This window comes from Amblyomma americanum, chromosome 4 (genome assembly GCF_052857255.1).
Source record: "Amblyomma americanum isolate KBUSLIRL-KWMA chromosome 4, ASM5285725v1, whole genome shotgun sequence".
Lineage (NCBI taxonomy): Eukaryota > Metazoa > Arthropoda > Arachnida > Ixodida > Ixodidae > Amblyomma > Amblyomma americanum.
Genome location: NC_135500.1, coordinates 81,643,681 through 81,667,389, shown reverse-complemented (window position 1 = coordinate 81,667,389; position 23,709 = coordinate 81,643,681). Strand labels below are relative to the sequence as shown.

Below are 23,709 nucleotides of genomic sequence, written 5' to 3'. Positions count from 1 at the left end.
GCATACTCATTTTGGAGGTTGTGGCCAAGTACTACACCTGGGTAGCCAAATTCTGCTCTGGTGAGGGAGTGCGTAGATTAATCGTGTCTCCCAGCCTTATTGGAATTTTTTAATAATTTTATGTAGGACTATGGTGGCTGTGCACCCGTTATAGATATCTCCCTGTATTTTTCTGTAAGGCTCATCCACACCCTGATTCCGGAATGCCTGCATGGCTGCTGAGGCTTCTGCTGAGCCAAATGCTTTCTCGTAATCTATGAAGGCTATATATAAGGATTCGTTATACCCTTCGCATTTCCCTATCATCTGATTGATAATGTTAATATGGTCTATCGTAGAGTAGCCTTTACGAAATCTTGCTTGGTCAATTAGTTGATTTAGGTCTAAGATCGTCCTGATTGTATTAGCGATTACCTTAGTAAATACTGTAACGGCCGCGAAGACGTTGAAGTGATATACGTGCGTACGAAAGAGAAAGAGGCACCCAGCTCTCTTGCGTTGGGCTGTCATTTGACTCGCAGCTGGCACAGAACCTCTGCCTGGACCCCGCCCATCCTGAGTCGTTAAGAACTTGGTGGAGGTGCTGGGTGGGATCTAACCTATGAGTGCCCTTCAGGTCGAGCCTCGCCGGGGTCGACGTCTTGCCGGTGGTCTGTCACCTTCCGTGTCAGAGACGCCCTTGAACAGAGACGCCGCTCTAGGTCTGCGTGGAGGGGCGTCTGGCCGCATTACCGTGAGCCTCTCCCCTTCGCCGGCACAGTCGACGAGGGCAAGGAAGAGTGGCTCACCCTATACCAACGGGTCAGTCGAATAACAATGGGGACACGAACGCCCAGCTCACCAACGTAGCGGTCTCGCTCACAGACACTGGTCTTGCCTGGTACGAGAGCCATTCAGGTTCCGTCACGTCCTGGGCGCACTTTGTGGAGGAACTGACCGAGGGCTTCGGTGACTCCGCTGCGAAGAATGAGCTAACCGAACAAGCACTAGCTAACATGGCAGGGCTTCCTGGAGAAACTTGCATCCGGTATTTCGAACCGATCCTTAAGCTTTTCAAGGTTGCCTGTCTTCACTAATACGACGAGGAAAAAGTTGGTCTCTTGCAGAGAGGTTTCGCCGAGGACATCTCCACCTTCCTGACCAGCAGAGAGAGAGCATGACGTCTGTCTCAAATGTCATTCAGCACTGTCGCGTATTTGTGAATCTAAAGATGCGGCGAATTACGCCGAAGCCTGGTCGCTTGGCCACTGTGACTACGGTGGCAGCAATTGACACCACTGCTTCTAGCGATCTTGCCGCCACTATTCGCCAGATTGTCCACGAAGAATTAGCTGGGATCTCACTTGTCGCCCCACTGAGCTCTCCTCTGTGCACCCGCTAAACGAGCCACAGTCTGTCAACGCAGCAGACTGCGGTATACCGGGTGCCTCAGCGAATCCGACCGTGCCACGTCCTGCGCCCGCACCAGGAAGAACGTGTGCGCTAAAGCGAGCGGCTACCGGCCATTTGCGAAGCTGGCGCATGACGAGATGCCTTGCCTCTGGGTCCCGACAGCCACGACGTCTTCAGAGCGGCCTAGGTGTGAGCATCCTGGCCATATCTCGCAGTTTTGCCATCGCCGCCGGCTTTCCCGCTACGGATCTACGACCTCCACTGAGCGGCCAGTCTACCAGACTTCCTCCGTCTCGGACTTCCCACTCGTATGCCGCAGCGGACTCTTGGCACTCCAGGCTTTCGGGCTTGTACCGGCAGTTTGCTCACAATACTTTGGACAAGTTGTAATGACGTCACCAGGTGACATGACCCATTTGGGAGGCGGCACATTCCTCCTGCGTGCTCCGGCCGCTCTGGCTGCGAGGCTTCAAATGGCTGCCAACACCGGCACCGGGCAATTTTTTTTTCGACACAGGGATACTAACGGTCTCGCGTTAATAGCTGCCAGCTGCTACATGCCTAGCTTCCGACATGCATCACAGCTGTTATCTAGCTGCCTTTCTCTCTGACGACCCTCGTCGTTGTAACAGAACGCGCTGAAAGCCATACGTGAACTCCGGCATCGGATCGCAGCGTGACTCCTCCTTCAGCCCACTGCACGACTCGGTCCCCGTCACCACGTCAGCGCTCCTCCTCCCCTCATCCGGAAAGTTATTCAGCACTACCAACGGGGGTGAGGTCGCTAGACGTCAGCTGTGTGCCGGTATACCTCCAACAAATTGTTATGAGTACAAGCCTTCACGATGGACGGGGTCCAGACAGAGGTCCTGCGGCAGCTGCGAGCCGCTTGAGAGCCCAGCGTGAAATCCGGCACTGTTTTTCTCTTTCGTGCGCACATATATCGCTTCAACGTTTTCGAGGCCGTTGCAATACCTTGTAGGCATTATCTTAGAACAGTTAGTGACCGCAGGTCCGAGTCACGAGAGTGAAACAGCTAGAAGAAGAATACGGTGAAGCGCATTTGACAGATTATCTGTGATCATGAATGGCATTTTACCAATATCCCTCTAGTGAAAAATATATAACAGCTGCATCTTACCGGTACTCACCTACGGGGCAGAAACGTGGAGGCTAACGAAAGGGGTTCAGCTTAAGGACAAGGCAGCGAGCTTTGGAAAGGAAAATAATAGGCGTAACGTTAAGAGACAGGAAGAGTGCAGAGTGGGTCAGGGATCAAACACGGGTTAATGACATCCTGGTCGAAATCAAGAGGAAGAAATGGGCTTGGGCAGGGCATGTAAATTGAAGGCAAAATAACCGCTCGTCTTTAAATGGTAACGGAGCGGATTCCAAGAGAAGGCAAGCGTAGCAGGAGACGGCAGGAAGTTAGGTTGGCGGATGAGCTTAAGAAGTTTGCAGACGTAGGGTGGGCACAGCTGGCAAAGGACAGGGTTAATTTGAGATACATGAGAGAGGTCTTGAAGCCGATTATTATTATTAATAATATTATTATTATTATTATTATTATTATTGTTATTATATTATTATATTATTATTATTATTATTATTATTATTATTATTATTATTATTATTATTATTATTATTATTATTATTATTATTATTATATTATTATTATTATTATTATTATTATTATTATTATTATTATTATTATTATTATTATTATTATTATTATTATTATTATTATTATTATTATTATTATTATTATTATTATTATTATTATTATTACTCGGGAGCCGCCGCTATATACAACCGGCCTCATGGCCCCTGCACTGCGCTCCTTTGGCAAGTAAAATCATCTGACATTAGCATCTCCCCTTAAGCGCAGTATTTGTATCGGAGGCTTGAAAATCAGACCAAGAGGAGGACGAATCAACGCCCTAAATCAGCGATAAATCACTCGTACCTGTGCTATTTTATTATTTTACTTCTTTGAAGGCGCACTCGTGACTGCACTGTCTGCCCGTTGGGCCATTAGGTTCTTCTACCACACTTCTAGCAGAGATGGGTTAACCTACTCCTAAATTTTGATTTGGGTTGGTCAAGCGTACTCACATGATAATGAACGGGACAACCATCTGTGCGTCGAGTGCGGACTGGAAATCGGAGACTGGCGGTGGTGTTCTGCGTGTCCTACTACATTCACGCTTACGCTATCTCAGGAAGAGGACTCAGAGCTATCGTCTGCAGCAGACCAGCGTTCGAGTCTACGATGCTGGCCGCGAGTAGAAGCGCCAGTGACCGGCCGACCGCAGCGGGCTGGCTCATCATAAAGGCTAATGGTGACTTCATCTGGGCGCCAGCCAATCACAGTCTGCTTTCACGGCTTTTGGGGTCTGGCCATTGGCTGCACGGTCTCTGTGATGGAGAGTATACAGACAGTGGCTGGGCTTTCTTCTGCACCCAGCAATTACAGCAGTGCCGAATGATGCACCGTCATGCAGTGTACGCCAATGACAGATGTTATATAGGCACTCTTTAAAGCAAATTTGTAACACATTACGCTGTTGAGTGGAGACATCTGCCAAACCAATGGCTGTTGTAGGTGTATCACACCGTGCACCTCTTTGCGCATATTTCTGAAAAGGTTTTCGAGGCTTACGAGAAAAACAACCGAACTATAGTAGACTTCAGTAACAAGGAATCAGCCGTTGTCTGTCTAAAGTTTACCTGGCGGGACGACCGCAGTGCATATCGCATGAAAATTTTAGAGGTTCGGGAAACACTTTACAGCAAAATAAAGAAAGAAATATGTGAACATCCCAAACAAAGCACTCTTCATGTATAATTCAGGGTAGACTATAGTGACGATCGAGACGGTCTGACCAACATCAGTCTCGATATGTACCACGAACCAAGCGCTTATAAGCTATTTGCTTACAACGCAACTACAATGAGGTCCTAATTTTTCCGGCGCTTCTTGGGCTCTGGAATGTACTTCCAAATTTTTCTTACGAAACCTAGGAGTTCAATAAAATAAGTTTCACAGTTGGCGCCTCACATGGCCAGACCCGTGACCATAACGCCGCGAGAGCTTGAAATTAAGGCGAAGACGCAGTAAAAGCGAGAACAGATCGCAAAGCGGGCATGAACGGTGTGGCTATACTTTTATTCGCGCGTCACGAATGTACGCAAAGTCTGAAATGCACGCATAAATCAGCTGTAGTTTCCGCATTGTTGCGCATTACTCGCGATGTCTTTCTCTGCCGCTCGGCTCGAAGCGGTAGGTAAAGAGTTCGCTGTGTTTATAATTGCTTCGATGAAAAGAAAAACTTAGTTCATTACAAAACAAAGTACTCTCGCGGACAAATGTATCCAGTGCACGTGAGCGACAATGCAAGCCGAGAGCTCCGTTATTGACCCATGGTCGGAGGCCACACATGTGGAGGTGAAGGTCGAACTCACATGCTCTAATTTGCGGTATTCAAATGAAGTGATCGACATGGCGCTTGCGCGCTCACTTATGGCTTTTCGCGCGGTCTGTAGCAACGACGAGGGTCGTCATAGAGGAAAGCAGCTATATAACAGTCGTGATGCATGCCGGAAACTAGGCATGCAGCAGATGGCAGCTAACGCGATAGCGTCAGTACCCCCATGTCGGAAAAAGATTGTCCGGCGTCGGCGACTGTTTCAAGCCTCGCAGCACGCAGGAGGAATGTGGCCCCTGCCAAATAGGTCACGTGACCTTGTGACCTAATCACAACTTTCCTGCCGTGGCAGGTGGTAGTTGAATAATTGGTCTCGAGAGATTGCCTGGGTCTCACAAGCCACACTAGTGGCTGTTAGGTTGCCTCGTAAGGAATCTGGATCGAGGCACCCTACTGGCTGTGATTGAAACAGCAACCTCCCAGGCAGTAGCGCATGGCTTCACCGCTGCACCTCTGCACCAGGAGTGTCATGAGGACTGCCAGCGGTCTATGCACGCAAAGTAGCCCATGACCAATTCCGCATATACGGACATTAACTCATTAATGCTATCGCGTCAAACCCTTGAGGCGGATCTTGAGTGTCCCCTCCAGTTTTTATTTTTAGCAGAAAGGTCCATAATTCGTCCTTATAGGTGTAGTTTCAGGAAAAGACAACTTACTATGCGTTCTCATGTTTGTACGGGACATGACACGCCCTGTTTTTTGGTTCTTTTGCATAGGTATTCTGTGGCCGCGAAACAAAAGAAATGCGACGCCGCAGAGTCAGATTGCGCGTTGATAGTACGGTAATATGTTTTCCGGACACGCTCCTTTGGATGTCAAGGACACACCTGAACATCGGCGGATACTACGCGCTCTCTTGTCTTCAGGAGCTACAGCCTCGCAGTGCTTTGCGGGGTGACGTGGGTGTGAAAGTTCCCTAAGACTAAGCCTGACAACGGAAGCACTTAATTGAGACTGCGGCGTTTAGTTAGCATCATACTTAGTCCCTGCGATTTTAAGGTTCTGTCCGCTTTTATTCACGTTTCTGAGGCAGCGCTATCTTAGACGTTCAAAGGTACTTTTTTACCTAATGAGCTTACTTTTCTTCTGTTTATTTATTTCGAAGCAACATGTAAGTGCAGCTAAGTCTTTACGCTCTGCTCCGAGAGGACCGACTAATAATTGTAACGCAAACAACGCATAAAGTAACAATTGATTCATTACATGCATTTCAAACATATACATCAGTGACGTTTGACGCGTGAGGCAAACCGAGATCGCTCGTGTCTCACAATCCGGGCAGTGCTAGCTTTTGCTGCGCCTGAATTTCAATCTCTCCTTCCGTGAGGGAAACTGATGGTGCGCTAGTAGCACACGCTGGCAGTCATTGTAGCCTGGAGCAGTTTTTAAAGCGAAAGCTTTACTGGCCGCGGACTTTCGATTTCGCCGTAGCGGTGCTCCGAGGAGGCACATGACGCCACAATGCGCCTCGCCGCGGATATTTTTTTCTCTTTCTCTCGCTCGCTCCCTAGTCACTACTGCGCATGCGCCACTAGTAGCACCGAGCCACTGGTGTTCCGCCGCTGCGCAGCACAGCGCCTTTCCTCAAAATGGTGGTGGTGGTAGTGGTTTTATTAAAAATAATAGTAAAAAGGAAGGAAAAGATTTTTGCTAGCCCCGGCATCTGCCATCGATACTGAAGCACCTGAGCTGGGGCGGCGGAAATAAAGGACAGCAGGCAGAATGGAGAAATGAAATGAAAGAGGTGAGGGGACAGGAATAGAGGACAGGGGGAGAAGTAATATGTACAAACTATTTACACAATAAGTAATGTGTCCAGGTTGTGCGCGTGATTAGTTCATTTAAGAGGAATTAAATCACACACGCGCACAGCACTGTGTAGGTTACAACTGGAGTGGGGCGTCCAGTTGTTAATCGTTCAAGGTAGAACTCGCGGAGCGTTCGGTCACTGCGTGTAACTACCTGACGGAGAACAGACGGGACGTCAAGCCCGTGTGTTCGAGGAATGCACAGAGGCTCACCAAAGTTCGCTCACGAGTGCGCGCACTGCCCTGCGGCCACAATAGCGTCTTGATGGAGTCTGGTAGTATGTCCTCAAAATGCAAGTTCCCGGGTTCGAACCCGACCGCGGCGGCTGCGTTTTTATGGAGGAAAAACGCTAAGGCGCCCCTGTGCTGTGCGATGTCAGTGCACGTTAAAGATCCCCAGGTGGTCGAAATTATTCCGGAGCCCTCCACTACGGCACCTAATTCTTCCTTTCTTCTTTCACTCCCTCTCTTATCCCTCCCCTTACGGCGCGGTTCAGGTGTCCAACGATATATGAGACAGATACTGCGCCATTTCCTTCCCCCCCCCCAAAAAAAAACCAATTATTATTATTTTCAGTTTTCTCTTTCTTCTTTGCCTCCCTCCTTTTATCCCTTCTTGTACGGCGTGGTTCGGGTGTCCACCGAGATATGTGAGATGGTTACTGTGCCATTTCCTTTCCTCAAAAATCAAACGAAACAAATTGAGCCGACGGCGTTCGAGTTCACTGGCGTTGACAGCTTTCCAAAGCCCGTTCATTTTCACGAAAGAAAAGGCGCACAACCGGCTCCCTGGGTCAGTGGAGACCTCAAACTAGCTTTCATGTACATGGCGTTGGTGTCAAACTGCAAAAGCCTCTTTGATTGAGTTCCATTCCGCACACTGGATAGGCAGGGCGTCCTCCCTGCCAGCCTGGGAGGTGGCATGCAGTTAATGGTTGATCGCAAGAGATTGACCACCAAATGAACCCTGCGGCCTAGCTATTGCTGCAGTGACGCATGCCAGCCACAATGCTGTCAGCGCTAATGCATTCAGGCCACATCTCTCTCTCACCACCGCCACATGTATCAAAGCACGAATGAGGCGTCCGCATATCCAGGGGCCAGTTATGCACCCTTCCTTTGTTCAAAGCAACCGCCGTCTAGAACATTGTCAACGCCAACGCCAATGAACACAGTGAACGCCGACATCTTTCGCTTTGTATATCCTGGATTAGCTGAGCTAATCCACAATAATTATTTTCGATTTATTTCTGCTGCGCGCCCAATGATGTTAATTTCATTTTTCTTCAAAGCAGTGAGTGCACAGTAATTGAGATTATTGCAGTGAGAGATCGCCGAGGTGGGCAATCTGTTGACAACTTTTTTGTTTCTTCCTCAGCCTCATGCATGCGGGCCTCTCCGACTGTAGGTAGCATTTGCCGCTTGAAAGTTGTCTACTATACAGGACAGTTTAGTTTAGCTAGTTTATATATGGGGGTTTAATTAACGTCCCAAAGCGACTCAGGCAGTGAGGTACGCCGTATTGAAGGGCGCCGGAAATATCGACCACCTGGGGTTGTTTACACTTCAAGAAATAAGGCGCTACAAACCACACGAGACAAGACAGGACGACGATACAGGCGCCAACTTCCAACTGCATGCTTATTCGGAGAACGAGGTACATGCATTTATACAACGCAGAGCCGCCGACATTCACTTCTTTCGGTGCTTATCAGAAGCCGTCACTTATCGAACATCGTGTTGGCAAAGAAAATCAAAATCCGCCAAATACAGGTTAGTTGACGGATCGCTTAGCATTGCTTTTTTTCTCGATGTGAAACGCCTCAAGCAAAACCTTTTTCTTCCTGCCTAGAATCCTCGCTCCCTCGAGTCCCGCCTCGCACTAACACGTGCCAATGTGCTGGTCCAAATTAGGATATTTCCCCCATCTACATTTTTGCGGTGCTCCCTAAGGCGGTCATTAACGCATCACCCTGTTTGTCCCATATAGGACATTCCACTACTCAGTGGGATCTCGTAGGCCACACCCACGACGCAGCAGGCGCAGGCTGTCTCATGTTTTGTCTTGCAGCCGGGCACTTGCGCGCCGCAGGTGCGAGGTATCAATCTCGACAGCCTATTCGGGGCTGAAAACACCAACGGCACTTTGTGCCCGTTCGCAACTTTATTTAGATTGTGCGACACTCGGTGCATAGCCTCCGGCTTGGTGCGCCCCTCTTTAGACTTTTCTGGTGGAGTGCCGCGCTTAGTTGTCTGGAGGAGGGTTTCGGCTGCTGCAGTTAACGCCACCGAAGGGAAGCCAGCAGCTAAACCAGCAATGACGCCTGTATCGTCGTCCTGTCTTGTCTCGAGTGGTTTTGCAGCGCCTTACTGCTTCAAGTGCAACATGCATATCCAACTAGCCCGGCAACAAACGTTACTGGGGTTCTTTAACGTGCACTGACATCGCACAGTGCCCGGGCGTCTGTAATTTCGCCTCCATCGAAATTCGACCGCCGCGGCCGGGATCGAAGCCGCCTCTTTCGGGTCAGCAGCCGAACGCCATAACCACAGAGCCACCACGGCGCCTACTGTACAGGACATGCTCTACTCACTGGATGCATTTCCTGGCAACCTTGATCAGTTTTCTTTGTTGCTCCTTCAATCACCACCCCACACGTACCAATCAGCTTTTTGTGAGCTGTGAAAACTGCAGGCGATTTTTATTGGCAGTTTTCTTCAGTCCGTGCGCTATGCAGCTTGCGAATGTAAAGAAAATAAATTTGAATAAATCGGAAGAAATCGGACTATTCCGTAATTATAACTGTCCGGGTTGGTTGCACAATACCCCCACATCCGGATTACAAAGCAGACTTCGCTCAAGATGAGAATGGAACTGGGTGTGGCACCCCCGTCTCGCTAAAAATACGGTGCGCCACTGTCGTTATCATGAAAATGCGGCTCGTGGTAAACACCTTCCTGCGCTGTCTCTGCCGGTTACGCCGGCACCTACGCATACGCCGACAACACCGACGCCCAGCTCAAGGACAGGGCACTTAACAGCTGCGCTGTAAAACTGCTCCAAAAATAGAACAAAGTGGGACACGGGTGCACACATTTAACGGCGCAGACACACAACTTCTCTCTCGGTTTGTCCTCGTTTTCTATGCGCATTTTTCCTCATCTACAGCCATGAACTAACCTGTCAAAATTTTCTGCTGCATTGTGTCAGCTGTGTGCGGTTCCGCCTTGCTGCGCTGGCACCTCAAGTACAGCCTTTTGACAAAGTCAATAGCCCAAGCTGTTTGCTTGTAAGCCGTGTAGTGGGGATCTGGTAAAATCTAAGGAGACCCTAACATTCGGAGCGATGAGGAGGACCGTTTCTCTCACCTTCAGGGGATTTTGTAACTCTGCGGATGGAAAACAAACCGCACAGGATGATTAAAACAAGTCTCGCTGCGTTACTTACTTCTGACAGGAGGCATACATGATTAACAGACTGCCTTCACCCGCAAGTGATGTCATTGCCTTGAGTAAAAAAATATAAACGGGGTTGAGCGGGACAGAGTCCCGATGACTGATGTTGATGATGATGTTGTCGATGACTGTGCTGGGGACCTTTCTGAAGTTTGCTTAGAGTAGTTTATAGCTCGCATAAATTACGTGACAGTTCGCACGTCTTCTGTGACAAAAATCGAATACAGTTTATTTATTTATTTCAAATACCCTCATGGCCCAACGGGCATTATTGAGGGGAGTGGAACAAGAAACACAGATAACAGGAAATTAAAATACGTTCATGGGTTACAGCATACATATTGACTGCACTGCACTGAGTTGTACATATTTCAGGAATTGTGCACATCCATGGAAAGCTGCAGAAAAAAGAAACGAAGAAAGAAAACAAGAACTAACAAATCACAAAGCTACAAATCAGCAAAACAGAGTTCATGTGGGACTGCGAACCGAAGGGCACACATACCATGAACAAGAAATGCAGGCGCTTAACTTTTTCTTGAAATTCTCGAGATCGTTGGTGAGTGCCACATCTGCTTGAAAGTGATTCCACTCGGATGATGTAGTTGGGATGAAAGAATTTAAGCGAGCGGTAGTGTGACAAGGTGGAACGCCCACTTTGCGTGAATGGTCAATGCGCGATGAAACATAGATGGGCGGAAGGAGCAAAGCGTTTTTCAAAACAGGATTCAGATTGTAGATCTTAAAAAAAGAAAGAGTCGTGAAATTTTTCTCCGAAATGAAAGTAATGGCAGTGACAAAGTGTTTTTCATTAGTGTGGCACTTGATGTGCGGTCATAGTTGTGGAAGGTAAAACGAGCGGCACGGTTCTGAACAGCTTCCAATACAGATATAAGGGACTTAGCTTGAGGGTCCCATATCGACGCGGCGTATTCAAGCTATGAACGGACCGGTGTTTTATAAAGAAGGAGTTTGAATGAAATGGTGCATTCGAAAAGTTTCTTTTTATGTAACCAAGCATACGGTTAGCGTTTGCAGTAATGTATGTAATATGTTGGTTCCAGGATAAATTTGATGTCAGATGTACACCGATGTATTTATACGAGGTAACCGGGGCTAACGAAGCATTGTTGATGCTGTAAGAGGCTGGTGGCGAGACGCCTTGACGTGAGAAGCGCATGGATTTGCATTTTGATGCGTTTAAAACCATTTTCCATTTAGTACACCAGTCAGTAACACAGTTAAGATCTGCTTGCAATAAGTGGACATCATTAGGGTTTTTAATTTCACGATATAGTATGCAATCATCTGCAAATAGTTTGATAGAAGAATTTATGTTGTTAGGCAGATCATTAATGTACACAAGGAATAATAAGGGTCCTAGTACCGATCCTTGTGGTACCCCAGACGTAACCGGCATTGAAGATGATTGAAGACCGTTAACGTGGATAAACTGCGAGCGATTAGATAAAAACAACGAATCCATGCTAGAACATTCGGGTCGATATGAAGATGAGCAAGCTTATACAACAACACACTATGGAACACTTTATCGAAAGCCCTGCAAAAATCTAAGAAGATGACGTCGACCTCTGAACCTTCATCAAGAATGGAATAAATTTCTTTGCTGAAAGATAATAGCTGCGTTTCACAGGAAAACTGTTTCCTGAAACCATGTTGTGTAGGCATGAAAAACGAAAATGATTCAAGAAAACCAGATGATTGAGAAAATAATATATGCTCCATGATTTTAAAGGAAATGGAAGTTAATGATATGAGACGATAATTGAAGGGTGAATGCCTGTCACCAGATTTATAGAGTGGAATCACTTTAGGCAGTTTCCATTCGTGTGGTATATCTCCTGCTTCAAGCGATTGCTCACATATCTTCAGTAAAAAAATTGCGGAGTACACTTTAGTATCCTTCAGGACTTTGGAGTTAATGTTATCAGGCCCGCAAGAAGAGGAGATTTTCAAATTGTTAATTATGTTAATAATTCCGTCATAACCAAACCTGACAGGGTTCATTGGAAAGCTTATGTTACATGCATAGTCTCTAACATCAGTAATGACAGTTACGGTACTTGAAAAAGCTGCACTAAAGGTCTCGTTAAGGATGTCAGCGACGTTAGCGCTTGAAATAGGGTTTCACTGAGGGTCAACGAGGGATATAAGTGACTGGTCTCGTTTATTGACACTGCTCCAAAATTTCTTTGGATTGCTCGTTAGAAGCGTTGGCAACGTGACATTAAAGTAGTAGTGCTTCGATTCCTTCAAAGACTTCTTGTAACTGTTAACAGTTTTTTGGAGCGCTGACCTGTGCTCACGCTTTCCAGAAGACTTAGCTTTGCGGAAAAGCCTCCTTTTTTGTTTTCCAGACGTTTTAATGAGCGGTTGTACCATGGATAGTGGCAGTTAGTTAAAAGCTTTTTTCGAGGAATATACAAGTCCACCAACTTGCAAAGCTTATTTCTGAAAAGCTGCCAGTTGGTATTTACGGATCTTTCGTTGAAGTTTTCCAGAAATTCGTCAAGGAAGACTTCAAGTGCTTTTTTTATTGCTGTGTAATTTCCTTTAGCATAATCCTATATTACTTTTAAGTTGTTATGTGACGTTCGAGCAGGTAAGTTCAACATGACATGTAATAAAGAATGATCGCTTATACCTGGTAAATAGATAATATTGCAAACAGCATCAGGGGCTGTTGTTAGCAACAAGTCTTATGCACTAGATGTTGAAGATGTGACCCTCGTAGGCTGCGTTATTACCTGAGTTAAACAAAAGTCGGAACAAAGATTTACAAAATTAGAGGATTCTGACGAAGAGTTGACAGGGGTATACGAAACGCTAAACCAGGTAATATTAGGGAAATTAAAATCACCAAATAAAAAAATAGGAAGATTTGGAAATCTGGCACACACAACGCTAAGCGTCATGAAGGTTGCTGCAAAAACCAATCCCAGTAGAGGGTGAACGGTAGCATGCACACAATAGAAGTTTTTGATATTCAGTCATGATCTGCACACATAAAAACTCTAGTGTCGTAGGAATATCAATGTGAAGGCTATCAAGATGATCAGAGACCGCGACCAGAACACCGCCATCACGTGCGACTGCGCGATCACAGCGAAATATGGAGTACCACTTTTGGGTAGCGAGGATTTCCGTGCTTCTGACAGAATCATTCAGCCATGTTTCCGTTAGGACAATAATGTCGGCCGATGTGGTATCGGCGGCACAGGAAAGGTCATCGCGATTGCGAACAACAGTGCGTACATTTGTGAACAGCACTGAAATTCCAGAGACCGGCTGCGCACGCGGACGAAGGCGCCCAGCCAGCTATCCCGAATCATCAGAACCACCTGTGGCACTGGGATCAATACGTGAAGTAGTAGCATACACTCTAGTTTGTTCACGAACGCTATCACTTTCAGAACAATAGGTATAGCATTTCTTGTTTAAGAATAACCTTACGTGCCTCAGTTTGAAGCGCGTGTTGGGTGCAGTCTCCTTCGCAAATTCCACCAGTTTTTTTCTAGCATGTCTTGTAGATGGGCTAAAATCTTCAGACATAGAAACATCTGAATCTTTTAGTTTAGACTGAACATTTAATAGCATTTGATTTGTTTTAGAATTGGAAAATTTCACCATTATTGGCCGCGTTTTGGTATGGTCTGCAATGCCGATTCGGTGGGCCCGGGCGATATCAGTACTGGAAAGGTTACTTGACATTTGTTGCTCTATTATATTCACAATTTTTTCCTCTGACTGCAACCATGTCTCGGGGCCTTCGGTGTCTTCAGATATACCGAAAAATAAAAGGTTATCTCTGCGGGATCTATCTTTAAGGTCGTTCATTCGGACCCTTAAAGAATAATTTTCTTTGGCTAGGCGTTCAGCAGGTGACTTGAGAGCATTAAGATCCTGACGGACGGATTTAAAACCCGCAAGTTTTGTCTCAACATTTATAAGCCGGTTTGAAGTATCAGTAACCTTCACGTCTAGTTCCTCTTGATTGCATGTAATAGTCTGAATTGAGTTCAATATTTCGACCTGCCCTTGTTCAATGTTTGTTGAGCGAATTCTTAGATCCTCTAGAAGGGCGAGTATGGCACCGCTGTCAGATTCGGGCGTCGGGTTTTGAGGGTTGTTACGGGTGTTATGGCCAGGCCCAGGGTTTAATTCAACATCTCCGTGCAAGAACAATTTGAGCACATAATAACACTGGCATGGCATACATTTTCTAACAGCACTTGTGGGCAAGGGAGCATAATGAGGCAGACATCATTTGAACGCTTGGATGAGACTGGACTAACCTGAAGGATGAAAAAACGCAAGAAGTTGATGAACCACATCGTATCGCTGCTCCCATGCCCACTGAAGGGGTGGTTGTGGTGCAGCCCATTTATATCTTCTGCGATGGTTGACGTCGATGCCGATCGGTGGTAAAAATCTTGAGAAGCGGTTACCGGCTGCGTCATGAAAGCATTCCGTGGGCCGTCGGAGCATTTGTCACTTGACGCCGGCTCACTCCCGTCGAAAAGCGCCAAAGGGATCCCGTCGTAGCACAGAACTGGATTCGAAGCGACGCTGCCAGTGAAGAGGACCGGACACTGAAGGATGAGAAAACGAAAGAAGTTGGTGAACCACATCGTATCGCTGCTCCCATGCCCACTCGTTGAAAGCTTCGTTATCAGGAAATGAAATACGCAGTAAAAGCCTCGCATATGCCGGTGTGCACCCGAACCGCGCTGTAAGGGAAGGGAGAAAGGAGGGAGTGAAAGAAGAAAGGAAGAAAGAGGCGCCGTAGTGGAAGGCTCGGGAATAATTTCGACCACCTGTGGATCTTTAACGTGCACTGACACCGCATAGCACACGGCCGCCTTTTGCGTTTCAGCTCAATCGAGAGAGACAGAGGAAAACATTTAGCTGAACTCTTCAGTTTAGGGGGCTGGCTTTCGAAAGTACGGCAATCCAAGGACGGTCACCGCCCGCCAGACGAGCGTGAACGTTGTCTTCTTTTAAATCTGGGCCCGTTTAACCATTTCCTTAATCGCTCCTTCTCTGCTTGGTCCAGGCATTTACATTCACCTACTGTGAGGCTGCCACCGCACCTTTCCGTGTTATTGGTAACACCTACAAACCTTATTATTTATAACCAAAAAAGTGGAAGTGACAAATATAGCTTTCGCTGTGACAATATTTGAGTATCTGCCGTCGAATATCGTGATTTTCATGAATTTTCTTCCTTCTTTTCCTTCCCCCCTCCTTCCTTCCTTCTTTCCCTCCTTCCTTCCTTCCTTTCCTCCTTCCTTCCTTGCTTCGAAGCAGACACAGCGGCATGACTGCATACTGTTAATTCTTAATTGTAGTGTTCAACGTCCCGAAGCGACGCATGGGCAGTGAGGGCTCCGGAGCCCTTTAGACCGCCTGGGATTCTCTGACGGGCGTTTTCGTATTCCGCCGGCTGCCGCAGCCAGAACCAAACCTGCGTCGTTGGGCTCAGCAGCTACTCTCCCAACTGCACATTCTGCGGCGGGCACGCTAACCTATCCCACGTAATGTGGGCCTGCCCCATCACCCCCATCACCTTAATCACTACCGATGAGCAGTGGGAGGCTTGGCTCGTCCAACGGGCTGACTGGCTCGCCGAGGCGCATAAGCTCTTGGCCATCCGCCGGGGTTGACCTGCTGCGTTATGCTGGGCTCCGCCCTTACTACTCGGCTAACAAAGTTTACTGTCTGCCAGCAGCCGAAAGCCAAAGCAACTCAAGTCACTCGGCGGGTCGAGCTTGACTGCCTTGTGGAAGACCGGTCGTTGAGCACACGTGAATGCTATGTTGCTTCGCTGATGTGTGGTATGCTTCAGTGGGTACAGTCTGTCAAAAGTATACAGCCCAAGGAGTTTCCTTCCATGCCGTGTTGCGGGGCTCTAGAACGATAGACACGTAACTTTTGGGTGGGTGCTTTCTTCTTTGTAATGAGGCGTAAGTCATTATTATACATGGATTACGACTTGGTATTCTCCTACGACTACTAAATAATTTTTAATGAATTAATTTCACGTGCTGTTTCGGTTTCAGTTTCAACAGCTGAATGAGTACTGTGACGTTAACGTGTACTTACAGGTCACGTGAGACATAAAAACTGCGACATTTCGGTGCTTCCACATTCGTTGCCATCCCGGCTCCTGAGGAAGGCTGGCGTCAGCACTGCAGTGAATTAAAACGACCAAGCAGCGATTATATGGACGTTTTTTCATTCCTCACGTGACATAAAACCGGCTTTTGAAACTGAAACAGCATGACAGAAAAAATAGGATTACAAATCATTTACTTGCCCTATACGTGAATATCACATGGTGATTCATGCGTACCAGTGTCTTCCGCATCGTTGTAGAGAAGAAAACATGCCACCAAACTTAAATGTCTGTTCTCTTTTGAGCACATTTTATAGTCCTAAGCATAGGAGGGTTAAGGACTTGAGTTCCCCCCGCCTTCGTGAGATTAGGGTCTCTGAGTACGCAAGAGGAGCCGCGCTGCAGGGCTCAGAAGCGGACCTCCTGGGCTGCACACTTTTGACAAAGACTGTACATCGTGTGAATACTTTCGTGCAGGGCCTTGCAGTGAGGCGCTCTCATTTTACTTATCGCTGGTGGCTGGTACGGTAATCTGCCTTGTTAAAGTGTGTTGTTTGTTGACGTAATTCTATTGCCTTTTTATAGCGAAACCTGTAATAGCTTTGTACAAGCCATTTAGCAGTTCTAAGCAATTTAGGGGTACAACGGCAGCCGGATAACGCACTGTGCGCAACGCCTTAGGTGGACACCACAGCCAGTTATGCGCCACCAGGGAGCCAGTTATGCGCCTTTCCGTTTCTGAAAACCAACGATGGGTTTACACTGCGAATAAGACAACAATGGGAACTAGCATATTTGCTTCGCGCAAGCGGGCCGTGGAATCTGTGAAGCGTGTCAGGAACGCGATCGAACCGTAGACCGCAATCGGAAGAAGGCCGAGTATGCACGGGAGCGTATAGACGCCGAAACGGGCCTGTGGGACGCCCAACCAGGCAGTCTCGTGTGAAACGGTAAAAATGCGTCTGCCACTCCAGACCTATCAGGCGCTAATGCCAATCAGTTTGGATGATCAACGAGCAATGCCAATAAGCTTAAATCTATTTTTTTTTTCAACGGCTGGCAGCATTTATGAAATCAATAAATAGGGCGCGTGCGGCCAATCGGCCTGCATGGGGTAGACTAACTGGCTTGAAGCGCTCGGCAAACTTTCATATTGCGATCCCCACATGGCAGTTAGACTAGCGACCGGTGAGAGCCGGAGCCGAGTTGCCCCTCGCCCGTTGTGGCCCCGAGAGCGAAGCGGCGCTCCGCAACCTTGCCACAAGCCCATGCCTTGCCCATGCCACAAGCTGTAACATAAGTGTTTCAAGGTGTTACAAGTTCTTGAATTGCTTGACAATGAGTTCTTGTTGGAAAATCAATATTCTCATCATTAACTCGGTGCCTGTGCACCTTGTACAGCCGTTGTATGAAAAATATGCTGCCCGCAACGTTTCCATCTGGGTCATGCAGTGCGGTTCATCTTGCATCGTAAACCTTGCAAATTTCTGAAAGGTCACACAATTCACGTTTCCGCCCCTCCGAAACTTGAAGGTGCATAGACACCTAAATTTCAGTTGCATGTTTTCCTATTTGTAACAATGTGTAAAACATTACCGTACATGGATCGCCGCGTGGTGAACGTGTACGACCGTCATATAATTTAAAATCAAATTTCTTATCCCGGTTGTTACGGTTTCAAGAGCTTAGTTATTGTTGAGACGTCAGAGGTGAGTAGAGGTTACATGGGGCATGAAGTTAACCAGAATATAGTCGCTGATTCGTCGTTTTCATTCGCTACAACACTACAGCCAGCCTGCCTCAAGAGCCCAAACACAACGAGTAAAGCAGTGGTCATAATGCAGTTTTTATCATGCCTCACATGACTTGTACTGACCTCTCACTTCATAGCCATGTCACAGACATCACACGGCTGTTGAAACTCGACATGAAACAGGTGAGAGAATAAATTCAATGCAAATTATTATGCGGTCGTTGGCTAATACCAAGTGGCGATTCATGTACTGTATGACAAAAGAAAACATGGAGTCATATTTTGATCCATGTACTCCTTTAGACATACATCGTTGCTGGCGGCGCGCGTGTATATATATATATATATATATATATATATATATATATATATATATATATATATATATATATATATATATATATATATATATATATATATATATATATATATATACACACATTCGAAAACTGAAGACATGGTAGCAAGAAATTAAAACAAAGTTGAATACATAGGGAAAATTGCACAAATTGGGAGCATGGGTACAGTAATTAAAGGGATTGCGATTCAGTCATGGCCTGTATAAATTTGTCTATAGGGAGAGAACGCACTGAGGCGATACCTGAGCCGCATCGATGCTCTCGCCGCTCCGTTGCAGGCTCATCAAACTCACTGAGAGGTGCTCGCTCTCTGCAGGTCTCAGTCCCGACGCCGAAGCCGCGGTTCGAGGAGCGGCCATGACGATTTCGCTGGGCGAGCGCTGGTTCCCGGAGCCCGACTGGCGCTCCGAGGGCTGGTTCCTCACGGGCAACCTGGGGCCCCTGGCAGGGATTCTGGTGCTCTACGTGTACGGCGTCAAGGTGCTGGGCCCGCGCGCCATGAAGGGTCGCGAGCCCTTCAACATCCAGCCGCTAGTGCTGGCCTACAACCTGTTCATGGTGCTCAACTGCGCCTTCTTCCTGGTCGAGTTCGTGCGGCTCGCCTTCGTCCAGAACGGCTACAGCGTGCTGCTGCAGGAGGTGGACGCCACCACGCGGCCGGCCACCATGCGCCTGGTCAGCCTCTCCTGGTGGTACTTCATGTTCCGCATCTTCGAGTTCACCGAGACATTCTTCTTCGTGCTGAGGAAAAAGTTCAGCCAGGTAATGGAAGCGTGCTTTATCACATATAGGCCAGCTCCGCCGTCACTGTATGCAGCGTCAGTGGTCGCTTGCCAGAGATCGAGAGCCTTTGGCCAAGGATGATTGTGTCCAAGCTAGCGGTTGGCCTTTAACTGTAACTGAGGAAGAAAAACGCCACGCTAAGTTTACTGTGCACAGCGCTCAAATGTCCCTCGCGTAACTTTGTAACGCCCAGGCAGGGGACATGTAGTCACCTATGAAAACAGGGTTGGGTTTGGTTTATGATCTGTGGAGGTTTAAAGTCCCAAAGTGACTCAGGCTATGAGGGACGCCGTGGTGGAGGCTTCCGGAAATATCGGCCACCTAGGGTTCTTTAACGTGCACTCACATCGAACAGTACGCGGGCCTCTAGAATTTCGCCTCCACCGAAATTCGACCCCGTGGCTGGGATCGGACTCGCGCCTTTCGGGTCAGGAGTCGAGTGCCATGACCACTGAGCCACCACTGAGGTCCGGATGTTAGGCGTAAGGGGCGGTTGTAGGAATAAAAAAATTGCCAGATAGGGTGGCGACGCCAGGCGGAGACCGAGCACTTAATGCTCGGGGAAAAGTCTAACAGGGAAAGGCGGGCTAGTTGGTGACTAATATTAGAAATAAGACTTCCAGAGAACTCGACGAGGGCTGTTTGAAACTAGAAGGTGAGAGTCACGGGCGAAATGCGACATCAGCAAAGTGAAAGATGGTCACTCCAGGAACCTCGGTGTGGATTTGAGCCTGTGTAGAAAAAAAAAAATTCGCGACAACCGTACGAGGACAGCGCTTCATTAGATTCATCAGCAAGTGGGAAAACACAGACCATGTAGAATCAGCCGGAACAGACGAGGAACCGACGCTTTCTTAGACATACTAACCCCGATGATGGCAATGAGCAATCTGTGTGAGCCTTCTCATTGGGCGTGTGCCCAGTTGACATGAGCGCGACGGGGGCGCGGCGGGGTGCAGTCGCGAGAACTATTCATTGTTTTTTTTTTTCTTTTTGTGGTAGACGTGCATGAGTTGATTGGGAAGGGAAATAGCATCATTTTAAACTCATCCGGTATCTTCGATGTCAATAAAGCTAGCTCAAATTATTTCGCGGTGCGGTGACAAGTGATAGAATGCCGATCCCTCGTGCGTTTTGCCTAACCTCACTAAGTATGATTTCATGGTCCCTTTAAAGTTGGTGTTTGTGGTGAGTGCACAGAGTGAAATATCGGTGTTTCGAGTGTCTTATGAGTGACGCTGAGATGTTTTATGTGAACTGTTCTTCAGAAGCTGACAGCGTTTGCGCTCGACAACCAGCTGTAGGGGATAAGGGGGCCGTTGTATCCTCCCTGCTATATCGGTTCTGGGCGTATAATGGATTCTGAGTTCTGAAAGCAGTGCCCTGTATTAGGGGAGCTTCGTACTATGTTTGCGAGGGTCAAAGGCTGCCAGCGGGGGGGGGGGGGGGGGGGGGGGGGGGGGTATGCGTGCCCGGTGGATGAAACTCGCGGTCGAGCTCAGTGAATCCTTTGCTGCAAGTGCTGTATGCGCCACACCCCTCGAGAAAAATTAAAATTGGTTTTGAGGAAATATCTCACTCCTCAGTGGGCACCTAAACCGCTTCGTAAGAGAAAGTATGAAGGAAGGAGGAAGAAAATAAATAGAGAAAGAGGTAAACTGTAAATTTTGTGGTTTAATGTCTCGAAGCAACGTGTGGACCTTGGAGTACTTCGGATTGATTTAGACCACCTGGGATTCTTTACGTGCACTGACATCGCGCAACACATGGGCGCTGTCGTGGACGCACAGGCTAACTCGAACCTGGGCTCCATTGCTTAGCGTGTCCGAAGCCTTCGGCCTGAGGAAAGATGGAACTTGAAGTCTGAGAAAACGAAAACAGGCGAGTTTAATGGCACTATGACGAAACTTATTTACATATTTAAGAAAGGGCAAAAAGTCAAAATTTAAGAGTTCATAGCATCTAGCGACTGCATGGGCCTTGTCGCCAAGGCCCAGAGCGTCCTTTCTCACTCAGCACGCTCCTTGAATCCCCTAAGGTTCTGCCCATTGACCAGGCGGTGGCCAGTACAATACGTGGTACATTTCTCCAAGATGGGAAAAGTTGCACATCGCTGTAGCACTCGTTGCAGAGTCGACCCGTGGGAACAGGCGAGGAGAAATCTCAAATCCGCTGCTATTTCCTTCAGAGGTGCAAGCGCTGTGCAAGCGGCTCCCCGTCTCCCAAAAAACGCCTGTGATCTTTGCGGCGCCGCGGGCCTCAACTGCGGCGAGCTCTCTCCGGTCGGGCCGGCTCCCGACAGACACGGGTAATTACTCGAAGGCACCGTTCCCCTATTCCCCTGTGGTCTGTTCATCGTCGGTCGCTGCCCCAGGCGTCCTTCTTGCACGGAACCAGTCAAAGGGAAGGCATTTCCCCCTCTCTACACCCCCCCCCCCCCCCCGAACCAATTGAGCTTGGGAACACTACACAGGCAGTTTCCCAGCCAGGCATACTTTTTTTATGTGGGGTCATCGGATGGTCAAACGTCGTGTCGCCAGCAGGGTCGTGACAGCGCCTTGTGCTTCGCCTCCATCGAACCGCAGCCGCCGCGGTGGAGATTGAACCCGAGTTCTCCGGCTCCCTTGCAAGGAGTCGTAGTGAGTGAATGAGTGAGTGAGTGAGTGAGTGAGTTAGTTAGTTAGTTAGTTAGTTAGTTAGTTAGTTAGTTAGTTAGTTAGTTAGTTAGTTAGTTAGTCAGTTTGTTAGTTAGTTAGTTAGTTAGTTAGTTAGTTAGTTAGTTAGTTAGTTAGTTAGTTAGTTAGTTAGTTAGTTAGTTAGTTAGTTAGTTAGTCAGTCAGTCAGTCAGTCAGTCAGTCAGTCAGTCAGTCAGTCAGTCAGTCAGTCAGTCAGTCAGTCAGTCAGTCAGTCAGTCAGTTAGTTAGTTAATGGATGGGGAGTGAGTGAGCGAGTGAGAACACGTTTTCTGTCCGCTTTGCTGCCTCGGTCATCTGCTTCTTTCTTATTGTGACAAGTGCACCACAAGGCAGAAGTTAAGAACAGGGGAATGGAATGTAGGAGAAAGTTGAAGGAGTAAATACCAGTTTTGCTCAGATAGCCTCGAAGGTTGCCTGTGCAGCGATTATTCATAGTCTACTATTCATAGTCACATTCGCAGTTCCACCGCAGGCTCACCGCACAGAAGCCGTGACTGGGCGCGCCTACAACAGTTGTCGCACATCACACATAGATCTGGTGGAGTGCCCAAGTGAGAGCACTCGGCAGTCACTGGCAGATGTTTGTCACGCCACCGACGACGTGCAGAAGGGGTCAGAGCGGTCCCTGTCCGATTCCGGGGCAAGGGTACCTCCTTTTCCCGAGTAACACAGCGCGGGAGAGGGTGAGAACACGACGGAAATAGAGCGCGTGTTATCAGGCGCAAAACTTGTGATTCGGTATCACTGGACATGAGTGGATCTGGGGGAAGAGGGGAAGGTGGCGGGCGGTCTGATGTGTCAAGGTGTGTCATGGTATCCACGTAGATATTATGTGCATCGTGAGCACGGCCGCGAATTCAGTGAATGCGCACAGGACACGGGTATTTTGCGCATAGAAGATGAATTGATCATGTAACCTAGAATGTGCATCGAACCGCCTTAAGCTGTTTAAGGCTGGTGAGGGAGTCGGTGTAGAGGTGAACTATATTGAATCGCTTGAAGTTCCAGTGCCAGCGGGGTGCACCTATCTGCGGTATATGTCGCGCGAGAGTTAAGGTGAGCATGGGAGGAACTGTAGACAGCGGTATAAGTGTGACATGTGTGATGAATCTGGTTACAGTATGCTCCCCTGAGGGAGATGCGTGGCTGACAGCGGAGGAGAAACTCGAACCGTCGCCAGTAAGCTTAACAGTAGGACCCCGGAGGAAGTGTCTTAAAGGGATGACACTAAACAGACAGTTTTCGAGCTCTGTTTGCCTCATTGTTGTCGGTGAGTTCACTGAGTGTGTTAAGTTGAACTTACTCCTGCATCACAAGTATGGGTGTAAGACGAGAGAGACAAGCTATGGCGCCCACAGCCTCAAGACTGATAGTTTCGCGAAGCTTTGTATCGCTCATGTGTTTATGCTCAAAGCCGCCGACATGTGCCTTTATCACTTTGTTTCTGACCTGAGATGCGACCAGATTCATTTCAAATGATCGCAACCCCGTAAAAGTGCTTTTACTTTGTACGAGGCCATCGCAGATGCCATTTGCACAGTATCAAGAAAGTTGTTTCCCTGCTTTAAATTGAGTGCGACCGAGAGCTGCGGTGATTATGTTTATCGATGACCGCCAAGCAAATTTGCTGCTATCGCCGCCTCCGATTTGTTCACTTCTTTGTGGACACAAGTCAGCCCCTATAAAAAACCACTTTTGGAAGCCTTTCGGTGCCTTCCTGACTGCTGTCACCACCACGTGACATCTGATCCAAGTGCTGACCTGCAGTTCTGATATGAACTGCAGCGAGGACGAGAATTGTAGTAGGAAGGCCGATTCCTTCAGTTTGCTGC

General features: G+C 47.8%; 1 protein-coding gene across 1 annotated transcript in view; it reads left to right on the top strand.

Moving 5' to 3' along the window:
* LOC144130206 (very long chain fatty acid elongase AAEL008004-like) overlaps positions 1–23,709 on the top strand; it is a 115,051-nt gene that overhangs the window by 72,977 nt on the left and 18,365 nt on the right. The window contains exon 2 of the mRNA XM_077664190.1: positions 18,715–19,160. Coding sequence (XP_077520316.1) covers positions 18,756–19,160 — 405 coding nt within the window. The 5' untranslated portion in view covers positions 18,715–18,755. The remainder of the gene's footprint in view (positions 1–18,714; positions 19,161–23,709) is intronic.